At 52.1% G+C, this 12,334-nt stretch overlaps 1 protein-coding gene across 1 annotated transcript; it reads left to right on the top strand.

Moving 5' to 3' along the window:
• The first annotated feature begins 2,985 nt into the window (after positions 1–2,985).
• AVPR1B (arginine vasopressin receptor 1B) lies at positions 2,986–11,382 on the top strand. Its single transcript, XM_011236288.3, has 2 exons — positions 2,986–4,408; positions 8,127–11,382. Exons 1-2 carry the CDS (start codon positions 3,469–3,471, stop codon positions 8,453–8,455), a joined length of 1,269 nt encoding a protein of 422 aa, XP_011234590.2. The 5' UTR covers positions 2,986–3,468; the 3' UTR covers positions 8,456–11,382.
• The last annotated feature ends 952 nt before the right edge of the window (positions 11,383–12,334 follow it).

Raw genomic sequence — 12,334 nt, 5'->3', positions numbered from 1 at the left:
TCCCATACACTGGCCATAACTAACCAGAAAAAGTGATAAAACAAAATTCTGTATATAATGGCAACAGAAACTATTAGGTATAGAGAAAGGACTCTATCAAAAGATGGGACATTTATGACAAAAATTATAAAACATTATTGAAGGACATAAGAGTAGATCTGATTAAACTCATAAAAGTGAATTCTTCCCAAATTATTCTCTAAACTCAATGCTTCCAACCAAAAGCTTAACAGAATTTTTTGTGGAACTAGACAAACTGATATCAATTTCACAATTTTAAAATTGAGAAAAGTGTTTTGAAAATAAGAAATAAGAAATAGAGGAAGGCTTGTTTTTACCATATATCAAGGTTTATTATAAAGCCTTAGTTCCTAAAATAGTGAAATATTAGACCAGGGATCAAAAATAACCCAATGGCATAGAACAGAGATCCCAGAGATAAGCTCATACATATTTTGAACTTGATATATTTATTATACAGGTGACAATTGAGAAATGATGTACTACTCAATAAATGAAGAAATTGGCGTGCCATGTGGGGGAAAAAATGAAGTTAGATTCTTACCTGTCATATGCACAAAAATAAATTCCAGTGGATTAAAGACCTAAATATGAAAAGCAAAAGTTAAACATGTTAGAAAGAAATATAGAGGGGTATCTCTGTTCTCAAGATAGGTAACATAAGATAGAAGAGCAGAAATGATAAAACAAAGTATTGATGACATTAAAATGTAAATTTTCTGTGTCACAAATGACCCCATAAACAAAGTTAAAAGATAAGTGGCAGATAGAGGAAAATATCTGCTATGTATCGGAATCCATAAAAGCTCATATCAGAACGCGTAAAGAAGTCCTACAAATCAGTAAGAAAAATGGCCTAATCAAAAATTATGCAGAGGATATGAACAATCCATGGAAGAGGAAACCCAAACAACAAAAAAATATATGGAAATTTACCTCCAATAATTAGGGATCAGAGAAAAAGTAAAAGCAAAATGGGATTCTGTTTCACACCAATCAGGTTGGTGAAAATGAACAAGTTTGACTGTGACGATGTCAGGAAAGTCATGCACAGCCAGTGGGAGAATAAATCAATACAATGAATTTAGAGATAAAAGTTAGGATATCGTACAACGTAATTGAAAATTCATACATTGTATGACCCAAGAATACCAATACCCAGCATATACTTCTGGATGTAAACCCCAGAAAATTCTCACACATGAACACAAGGAGGCATACATAAGAATAGTCATTGTAGCATTTTAAAAAAATAGCAAAAAAAACCCCCAAAAAACAAAAAAGAGCTGGAACTAAATTCAATGATAAAAATAGGGTTCAGGATAAATAAAATGTGTCATATTCACATGTTTGAATACCGTGCAGTAATTAAACTGAATGAACTTGATCTATCTCACGTATGATCATGGACAGATCTCAAAAATCAACTAGAATTTTATAAGTACGTTCTAGAGTGGTGTTTCTAGTATGGTATCATTTGTGTAATACACAATATTCTAAAAATGTGTAAATATACATAATTTTAATGAATATATCCAGAAATAAATGGGAACAAGAAAACGGAGACCAGCTAGACAGCCCTTTATAGAAATTCTGCTGTGAGAGGCAAGAGATGGCTGTAGCTAGAGGCGGGGGTATAGGGTCTGAGGAGGGTTATGACTTTTTTTTAATGGACAACAGTAGAGTTTGTTTGCCTGCAGAGGGGAAGGAACCAGTAGAGAGACTTAAAATCATCATTCAAAGAGAGCAAAATCCTGGAGAAGGTGGGGCCTGCGTTGAAGGGGGGGGTGCTACAGTACTTGGGGGGAGAGATGGGGTTTGCACCCAGGCAGTGGGAGGAAGTGGAGATGAATTTGTAGGTGTTTAGGAGGTAATCTCTTCAAGAAGCATGTTAATTGCGTGGGTGGGTGGGTGACACTGAAGGGGCATCTGGTTTGATGACAGGGAGAGACAAGAGGACTTCTGATCAATGATGGACCCTGCGCTTTCTGAGGGTGGCAGACTATGCTGTTGTCACTCCCAAAGAACTTCTCATCCGAGAATCCCAGTAATCCACCTGCTGTATGTCCCCTGAGCACCAGTGCTGCTCACACACTGGGCATTAGGTTCGTTCTGGGAAAGGCACGCGGAGCGGGAAGGTCCTGCCCCTGCGGCATACTGGCTCTGTGATCTTCTAGGGCAAGTCACGCCACTTCTCTGGGCCTGTTTTCTGCCCCCTCAGGGTGGTTAACCGCGTTTGCGATTTTGTCCATGAAACATTGTGGGGAGGCTGCGGGTTAGGACTTCTGCGGACACACACAGGGGAATTCCCCCCACTGGGCCGCTCACCCCCAGCGCCCCAGGGCTCCGGGGTCCACCCCGCGCCTCTGTCCTGTCTCTGCCACCGCTCCCTCTCCACCCTCGGCTTTCTCTTCCTGCCTTATGGCTCCAAGTCTCCCACCAGTGGCTGCGGTCAGACGTCGCCGCCAAGGGCTTGAGGGTTCCGTCTGGTGGCGCCACCTCGCCCACCTGGCCCCCCCTGCAGACTCTGGACCCTTCGCGGGCTAACAGGGAGCCCTAGGCAGGGGACACTCCCAACAGCGCTGCCAGCCTTAGGGGCCCCGCGTTGCAGAGGGACCACCCCCTCCTCCCTGCGTGTGCACCTGTCTTGGGAGACAGTCCCACGGTTCCGGGGTGCGAGCATAGATGAAGTCCGGGGGTCTGGCAGGCCTGTGAGCACTTGTCTGAGTCTTCTGCTTCTCTCGCTCCCTGTCCCTGCTCGGCTGCCCCTTCTCCCTCCCCGACACTTCCCCCCCCGCCCCTTCCCAGCCTCTTCTCGGTCCTCCTGCAGGCAGCGCGTGGGGGAGCCTCACTCCGCCCTCCTCTGCCGGAGCCAACCGGCGCGCGGAGGGGCCGCTGGGCTCCTGCTGCAAGCCCATAAAACCCCCACTGGGCTCCAGCCGCTGCGCTCCCTCCTCTGCTGGTCAGGGCTCCCGGCCCCCGCGCCGGCTTCGCTGGACTTCCATGGCCCCCCATGGCCCGGACCTCGCCACCAAGCAGGCTTAGGGACATCGGCTTTCCGCTTCCAGAAAAGTTGGGAGAAAGTGAATTTGGGGTGGATCGGGAAGTGGTGGCAGGTCCCAGGCTTCCTTCCCTTCCAGAAGCCTCACCCTGCACAGCCTCAACCATTTTTCTTTTCCTGACATCTGTCCTCCTCCCTGAGCCCTCTTTCTCTTCGCTCCTAAGCTTCCCTCCGTGTTGTGGGATCAGCATCTTCTCCTTCCTTATCTCTTTCTCTCTCCTCCTCTCTATTCCTACCTATTTTCACCTTCTCCCTGTCATTCCCCCCTTCTCCCCATCTGAAACCTTTCCCTTTTCCCTCCATTTCACCCATCAAACCTCTCCACTTGCCCCACATTGTCTATCCCTCTCTCGGCCTCCTCCCCTTCCCTCCCAGCAAAGTCAGCCATGGATTCTGGGCCTGCCTGGGCTGCCAGCCCCACTCCTCTGGGCCCCTTCTCTGCCCCCAATGCCACCACACCCTGGCTGGGCCGGGATGAGGAGCTGGCCAAGGTAGAGATCGGAGTCCTGGGCACCGTCCTGGTGCTGGCGACAGGGGGCAATCTGACTGTGCTGCTGACCCTGGGGCAGCCCAGCCGCAAGCGCTCCCGCATGCACCTGTTTGTTCTGCACCTGGCCCTGACTGACCTGGGCGTGGCCCTCTTCCAGGTGCTGCCCCAGCTGCTGTGGGACATCACCTACCGCTTCCGGGGCCCTGACCTCCTCTGCCGGGCCGTCAAGTATCTGCAGGTGCTTAGCATGTTTGCCTCCACCTACATGCTGCTGGCCATGACGCTGGACCGCTACCTGGCTGTTTGCCGCCCCCTGCGCAGCCTCCAGCAGCCCAGCCAGTCCACCTACCGGCTCATCGCTGCTCCCTGGCTGCTGGCTGCCATCCTCAGCTTGCCTCAAGTCTTCATCTTTTCTTTGCGGGAGGTGATCCAGGGCACCGGGGTGCTGGACTGCTGGGCAGACTTCCGCGTCCCCTGGGGGCCTCAGGTCTATATCACGTGGACCACCCTGGCCATCTTTGTCCTGCCCGTGGCCATGCTCACGGCCTGCTACAGCCTCATCTACCACGAGATCTGTAAGAACCTCAAAGTCAAGACACAGGCCCGGAAGGGGGAAGGAAGGGGCTGGAGGACTTGGGACAAGACCTCACCTTCTGGCCCAGCTGCAGCCATGCGGGGGCTGCCGTCCCGTGTCAGCAGCATCAGCACCATCTCCAGGGCCAAGATCCAAACTGTGAAAATGACTTTTGTCATCGTGCTGGCCTACATCGCCTGCTGGGCACCCTTCTTCAGCGTCCAGATGTGGTCTGTGTGGGACAAGAATGCCCCTGATGAAGGCAAGTGTGTCTCTGGGCGGGGCGGGGGAGTGAGAAAGAGCGGGGAAGGGAGAACAGCAGGCTTAGGTCAGGGTTCTGAAGCTTCCCAGGGCCTGGCCGGTAACAGTTGAGCAAAGGAATTATGAAAGGTGGTGCCTGTCCCCTGCGCAAAGGGGCAGCCATAACTTCCATCCAGCCCACGGATGCCGTGTGAGTATCTTTTATGTAAAATTTCCATAGTTTAAATTTTGGGCACCTAATTTAAACATTTAAAAATATTACGTAGCCTTAGTGAAATATGACTGTTGGCAGATTTGGCCAACCAACTGCCAGTTTCACAGACGAGCATTGAAATCATAGAACGATAGAGTTGAAAAGAATTTTCAAATTGTCCAGGATGACAATGGGTGACCACAGCTGAGAGCTATGTCTCTCAGCGCTCTACCCCCCTGAGCCTGGGCATGACTTCAAACTCCTTCTCAACAACAACTTCCAATTAATTAGCCTGTTGGCACATGACAACCGTGAAATGTCAGGTTCGACCCCTTCATTTTGCTAACGGGAAGAGAGGCTCAGAGGGGAAAGGTGACTTGCCCAGGGCTACTCAGCTAGGGAGTGGCAACGTGAAGAGCAGAACCGAAGCCTGCTGTTTCCTTGTCTTTTTCCCTTACCCCCTGCTCGGTTCATAACCCTGGCTCTGAATGTGGTGAGCAGCACAAAATGGGATCCTGGGATCCTCCGTGGAGACCATGTTCCGGTCTCTTGCCGTTGTCATTTTTCTGGGGTGAGGTGGAAGGAAACCTCCTGAGCTTTAGACACTGCCGCATGGTCCAGCCACCTGGGGATGAGTGCGTACTCAGGAACGTAGGGCTGTGTCTGGGCAGCTTAAATGTTGAAGAGTAGTGTTCAAAGATGTCCCTTCCTGCTCCCCTAATAAGAGTGAGATGTGGGGACAAGTGCAAGTTAATTCATCTGAGTGTTTGTGAGTGGAGGTGACCACATGCTCCACAGTGTGAGTCATGTGCATAGCCCAGGATGTATAATGGGGGCAGCATGTAACTGCCCAAGGGAGGCCCTGTGCACAGATTGTTCTAGAAGCTTCTTGAAAATTTGCTGACTAGCAGACCCGGGCTACCAATTCCCAGGGAGTGGATCCCCCTTCCCTTGTGCTTTTGTTTCTAATCTCATTTTGCTCATCCTAGGACACACTCAAGCCAAAAACCTTGCTTTTCTGGAGAGACTAAAGAAGGGCCAGGCTGTTCATGAATTAAACACAACCCTGCAAGAGAAGTGTGAAAACAATACCAAACTATTACGGTCCCATTTTATCCCCCCTTTTGGACATCCCTCTGGACAAATGGCTATTTGCAAATTAGCCTCAGAGCAATGAATGTATGGATTCTAACCAACTGTAGGGACCCCCTGCTGCTCTAGCCAAGCACAGAACAGAAGGAAGGAGGGCTTCCTCGTGCCAAGCACATTCAGTCCTTGGTGCTTACTGGTGGCCTTCTCTGCTTTATGTCTGAGTAACCTGAGACTCAGAGAGGTGAAATAACTGGTCCATGGTGCCACTCTAGTAAGACATGGTGCCAGCACCCAAATTGAGATCGTTGTGGCCCAAGCATTCACCGTGACATGGCTTTCCTCTCAACAATCCAGCTTAGCCAATGGCAGTGAAGGGGAATGGTGGAGTCATTTGCCCCTTCATTGAGAAACCCACCAGAAGATGGGGACCCCGCCACCCAGCCAGAACAGGCTTCCCTGCTTGCCTGCCCTGTTACTGTCATCACGAGCCCGCCCCTCAGTACACATGCCTTACCTGCGTAGACAGATTTCTCACTTACCAAGGGCCTCTCTGAGCAAGGAGGGCAGGAACAACATGTTACCTTACAAGCCAATGTGGTCTCTCAGAAAACTGGAAGCCCATTGAGGCCCTTCGTGTGGGGCTGAGGTCCATTACTTTAAACTCACTTTCCAGTACACCCAGTTCCTCTTCATAGCACGCCGGCCTCCTGTCCTCTTGTCCCTGAGTCTCTGATTGGAGCCTGCCTGTCTCTTTGGCCTTGCCCTTGCCCTTGCTCCTGCCCCTGACTGTCAGCTGAGTTCCCGCCGAGTTCTACCCTCAAGGATGGAGAGCCCCTGCAGACCCTGGTGCTCGGGCCACATTTCCAGCCCCTGCACTGGGCCTGGCTCCGAGGGGGGCCCAGTCAAGCAGACGGTTCCCAGGCGAAAGCACTTATGGAACTCTTCCCCCCCTGGCCTCGTCTAGGGAGCGGATAGGGTGAACACCACCCCCTGAGCAACTTCCCACATCTTCCGCAGCTCCCCGGTGTTGTGAACTGGGGAGCACGCCAGAATGGAGGGAAAATCAAGGAGGCCCCGTTTGTTGATGAGACTGGTCCCTCCTCCACCGACAGGTACGCCCCTGGTGCCCCCCCTTCTGTGCCCTACGTGGGTCAGCCCAGGCCCAGATGCCTTCAGCTTCTCACCACTGTGCTTCATGTCTTCACTCACACGTTCTGACCCCCGTCTTCCCTTTGCTTGGGCTACGAGCACCACACCTATGAGCACCCCTAGGGGAGAGATGCACGAGGAACCAGCATATCTGAAGAGTTCACAGTGCCTTACAGGAGAGGCGTCTGAGCTTTGCCTTTGACTTTGCTGGTTGAAACTGCACAAGGGTACGGGATGACTGCCTTGGGGTCCGTGGCCTTGGCCTCAAGCCTGTGCCATTAACCCCTAAGATTCCGTAGAGCTTTGCCATCGCTTTCAGTGATTCTCCGCCCCTGCTGGAGGCACCGCAGTGCACAGCCCGTGCGACGGCCCGAATGAGGTGCGGCCACAGGAGGCCCGAGCCCGTCCCGGATGCTGGCCTACTGGCGTGTGGAGCTCCATGCAGTCTTCAGAAAGAATCTGGTGTCCAGAAGACATTTTATCAGGCTGCACTCTCCCATTTTGACTGCCCCAGAGAGATTTGGTTTTTCCCTGAAGGATGGTGCATTCGCTGGGTGTAATCTCTGAGGACACAGAACAAGTATTCGCCTGGAACGGGATGCTTGGGTGCCCTGTACCTAGCAGCTGCCCCCCGCCCGCCCACTGCAGTCGGAGCTGATGGCCCCTGCAGGGCAGCCGGCTGATTGCCCTCCCCAGCTCCCAGCCATGGCCTGGTACTGTCAGTGCTCATGTGCTCAATGTGCTCAATGCCTGAGCGACAGGATGAGTGACACTGCCGCTGAGGGGTCAAGGAGGACAGAATCCAGAGGACAGTGTGCACCCATGTCTATGACATAAATGAGAATGGGGGCCAAAGGGGCCTGAACTTGGCCTAGAATCACAGTCATTTTCCTTTCATGACAACAGAAGTTGTCCCCTTCTAGATCCCCTTCTAGATCTCCATCCATTCGGGGATTTAAGGGCTGGGTTTTGGAACAAAGACACTGTCTCCTATTTGGGCTGGTCCTGTCCCTGACTATGTTTATACCTTGAAGGTTAACTTGGAGCAAACGTTAGCTCCTACCCTTACCCCGTCATCACAGACAAGACCCAGTGACGCACGACTGTGGAGCCGGAGTCCCAGCTCCAAGTCCCAGCTGTGCTCCTTTCTAATTATAGAACCAAGTGAGTCCTTTCTCCCCTCTGGGAACTCAGTTTTCTCCTCTGCTCAATGGGGTCTTGGACTCTCTCCCAGGTCCCATCCAGCTTTGTCATTCTAAGGCTTCTTGTGTCTATCCTTCTGCAGATTCCACCGACGTGGCCTTCACCATCTCCATGCTCCTGGGCAGCCTCAGCAGCTGTTGCAACCCCTGGGTCTACATGGGCTTCAACAGCCACCTGCGGCCGCGCCCCCTGCGCCGCCTGGCCTGCTGCGGGGGACCCCGGCCCCGGCCCCGCTCACGGCACTCCAGCGACAGCCCCTCCAGCCGCCGCACCACCCTGCTGACCTGCTCCAGCGGCCTGCGCACCCTCACCCTCAGCCCCAGACTCAGCAGGGACCCTGGGCCCGAAGGCTCACCGAAGGACTCGGCGCAGGTGGACGGCGAGGCCTCCACTGAGACCATCGCCTTTTAGGGAACACTCGCCCGCGGGGCTGGCGGAGGAGCTCTGCTTATCTCAGCACTGGGTGTAAAAGTTGGGAGGGCCAGGGTTGGAGTTAGGGGGAGCCCACTTTGAGGCAGGGTGAGGGGGCCAGAATGGCCGTCCTACCCTTGGTATTACAGGTGCCTCTGGCGGACTCTTGTTTGCTCCCAATCTCCCACCTTGGGAATCAGGGAGAGTCAAAGCCTCACTTCCCTGATCCTGTGCATTCACAGGGTGCCTGGGGGCCCACGCGTGTGGTGGGTGTGGTGCCCCAGATCTCAGGCAGGCTGAGGGTGGCCCTGTCTGGGGGTCTGTAGGTGGCAGGGACTCGGGCTGCTCTCCCGCCTCGACTGTTTGTCCCCATCCTAACCTGACTAGCACACCCAGCGCAACCAGGAGGGGGGAGAAGTGAGAATCTGTGAGAAGGATCCTCTTTCTCTGTCTAGATCCCAGATTTGTTTGTTTGTTTTGTATAGGGAGGCTTCTTTCATGAAGGAAACCGGGGGGGGGTTGTTTGAGCAGGAATACCAGCTTTGCCCACTGTGCCCGCCTGTCTGCTGAAGGGAGGTGCACCTGTAACTGGTAGAAATTCCACAAATGCTCTTTTTTCTTCTCCCCATATCACCCACCCTTACAGGATGGATGACAGGGCAAAGTAAACCCTCAGGGGGGTGACCCCCTGGGAGGGAGTAGGTGAGGGAGGGAGGAAAGCAGAAAATGAAGATGGTCACAGTAAGATGAAGAGTGGGCAAAGCCTCTGAGGCAGCACCCGTTGGTGGCTCTCCTTCCTCCCCCAAGGGATCCACACGGCACCCTCCTCTGGGATGGCCCAGGGGAGACATCCTTACAAAAAGTGTGGCTAGATCATGACTCTAGACTTCCTTGAGGCTTTTCAGAGCTTCCCTACGAGCCATGCGTTCTGTGATGAAGTCAGGAGCCCGGGATTTGAGACTCAGCTCTGCCGTCAGGTACCTGTAGGAACTTGGGCAGGTCCCCTCCCTTCTCTGGGCCTCTGTCTTCTCACCTGTTAGGCCAGAGATGACCACTTATGGATCATCATGGACCTTGGTCTTTCCCAGCTCTGCCCTGTCATGACTTTGCAAGACTGGGCATGGGGTTACAGCAGAGCCCTTTCTAACCAGCAGGCTCTAGAAGAGTTGCTGGATTTTCATGACAATGACATTTATACCCTTTGACTCAATTCTGGTGGCTGTGGGTCCCACCATGGTCATACCATCTACTTTTGCCCTCCATTCTGTGATGCTAAACCTGGGAGGGACAGCCGAGCAGCTAGACTTGGGGCTTTGCCCTGTGTGTCCTCATGATCAACAGTGGGATTTAGATCACAGGGTGGCTTCCCCACCCGAATTCCGGATTCTAATCCTTGGTGGTGGAAAGAGCGTCAGCTGAAAAGTCAGGAGAACCGGGTCTTGGTTCTGCCGCGACTGATGGCCAATGTGGGGAGAATGCTGGCTAATCCTTCGTCTCTGTTACGAAGTCAAATAGGACTGTGGATGTAAAAGAGGTTGGAAGACCCAGGAGCTCTCTACTAGTGGAAGGGGCAGCTAATCTAATTAAGAGCTGCTGAGAGCAGCTCCAGGGAACAGGCTGTCCGCCCTCTACTCTTAGGAAACTGTAGGAAATGGCTGTAACTTTGAGCTTTAAGAGGTCACTCAGCTCTGAGAAGCCTCCTTTGGCTTCCTTAGAAGAACCTAAACTGAGTGTTCTGAGTGAGCAAAGTGTCCCTAGCCTTCAATGCTAAAGAACTGGGGAGTGGGACACAGACGCTAATGGGACCAAGGCTCAAGGCAGATGTGAGGGCCCACGGTCTCTCTACTGCGTTCTGTTGCCCATGTGAGCCCCTGACATTCAACCACTTCTTCCTTGTCCATCCATCCTGGAGGAGCTGGGCTTAGGAGCCTCCCATGCCAGCATGAGCTGCTGAAGTTTCCTGCCCTGCATATGTAAGCCACCGCCCCTCACACCACGGTTCCTCTTCCTCGTGCCCAAGTCAGTACCAGGTAAACCGTTGCCCGTCGTGATGACTGGGAGAAGGGACACCAGTTTTGTACTTCAAAGACTTGGCTTTGAGTCCTGCTCTCATTGCTTTTTTGTCCGTATGATCTTGGACAAGTCCTCTAATCTCTCTGAGCAACAGTTTCCTTGTTAAATAGAAACAACAATGCCTACCTTGTTGGGCAAGGGAGCCATAAGATCATAGACCATAGAACACTCTACAGGGAAGATAATGATGGCCCAGCTCCGCACTGCATCTGGAGGCTAACCTCCTATGGGAAGCGTGGAGGAGGGTCTCTGTTGTCTGGCGTTAATCTCACTTCTGACAGCTAACCCCAGGAGAAATGGAACCGTGCTGCCTCCGAGATGGGCACTTTTGTGAAATGTTTATGCCATCCTGTGGATTCTGTGGAATACAGCACATCAGTGCTTTAGAACGCATGTGGGAGCAAGGGATAAGGGGTGGGCAGGGCGGAGAACGGCAGGAGGTGAACTGACCTTCTATGGAGGTTTCTCAGAATGGTTTTTTATGTTGTTTGGTATAGGCCAGTAAGTTTCCAGATGTCTGTGTCTGTGTTTTGTATGTAAATAGGTCTTTTATTTATCAAGGGGCTCTAGACTCAGTCCAGGCTGTGGTAAGCTTCCTCCTGGGTCAGAAATCCAGAGATGGGGTTAAAGTTGACCAATAAAACTCCTTAATAACCAGGAAATTTCTGGGCATATTTGTTTCCTAGGAGCAGGGACAACGGGACATTCAAGCTGAAATAAGATTTGCTCTCCTTGATGATGGGGAAGAGAGTTTGAAGGGGTGGGGAGTGACCTTCACCCACATAAGAGGGAAACGGGAGTGTCCTGGGATTGGCCCTGAAGTCACAAGGTGGCAGTGTGGAGCTAAAAGTGAGTCTGAAACGAGGCTGGCCCACAGGGAAGGCTGGGAGAGTCCCTCAGCCTCTCTAATACCTATGCCTCTCCCTCCAGTTCTCGAGTCTTGGCTCCTCACTTGACCCAGTTCTCCGGAGATAACCTGGACACATGCTCTCTCTCTCTAAGCTCATGGAGGATGTATTTGTCAAGAAAGGGCAAAGAACAAGAGCAAGGCGAGGGACGGAATGTAGAAACTGTCGCCTGAAAAGAGTGTTTGAAAGAGCGAGTGGGACCTCAGAAACACAGATGAGCTGCAGTTATTATGTGTTCAGTTTAGAGGCCGGGGCTTGGGGGAGGAGTCCTCTTGAGAGCCCACATTCTGGGCCCAGAAATGTGTCCTGATCCCGGGAGCAAAAAAACCACTGCAGGTGGGCATGAAACACCTCCTCACCCTAGCGGGTCTTGTTGGCCAATAATTCAGCATGGCTCATGGAGTTCTGCTGTGGTTATAGCGGGCACTTGGATGCTGGCTCCTTTAGACTGAGACTCCGCTGGCGACAGGTCGCATCTATTCGGATCCACCATAGAATCCCAGTTCATTATTGGCACGTAATCAACCATCTACTTGTTGCCAGTAGCAAATCAGTTTCTCTGTATCTTGTAAGATAAATTTGAAGAGATTTTTATCCAGCCCGCGCTCACGGGGGAAGCCAGAGTGGGGCAGCACGGTCTCTCCCAGATTGACGCAGCTGACCTTCCGAGTGCATGGAGGTATTACATACAAAAGGACGTTCTATTTCTAGCAACATGGTCAGCAAGGAATTTGAAGATCACCCCCAATTGTTAGCTGGCCTTAGTCATCTGCTTGTTGGCCCAAACTCTTTAGGACGTGAAATCAGTCCTCCTCTTCCCGTATCAGGGCATCTGAGAAGTCATCTGTACCGTGGACGGTCAATCCAATCTCTGCTAGTCACTGGGCAGAGTCACATG

The sequence above is a fragment of the Ailuropoda melanoleuca genome, chromosome 8 (assembly GCF_002007445.2).
Source record: "Ailuropoda melanoleuca isolate Jingjing chromosome 8, ASM200744v2, whole genome shotgun sequence".
Taxonomy (NCBI): Eukaryota; Metazoa; Chordata; class Mammalia; order Carnivora; family Ursidae; genus Ailuropoda; species Ailuropoda melanoleuca.
Note: the sequence above shows the minus strand (reverse complement) of the source record. Positions and strands in the feature narration are given on the sequence as shown.

What these genes read in the sequence shown, in the direction of transcription:
- AVPR1B (XM_011236288.3), top strand. Translation starts at nt 3,469, where the DNA reads ATGGATTCTGGGCCTGCCTGGGCTGCCAGCCCCACTCCTCTGGGCCCC. An exon ending in CAAGAATGCCCCTGATGAAG is followed by an intron (nt 4,409 to 8,126) that starts GCAAGTGTGTCT and finishes ATCCTTCTGCAG; the next exon opens with ATTCCACCGACGTGGCCTTC.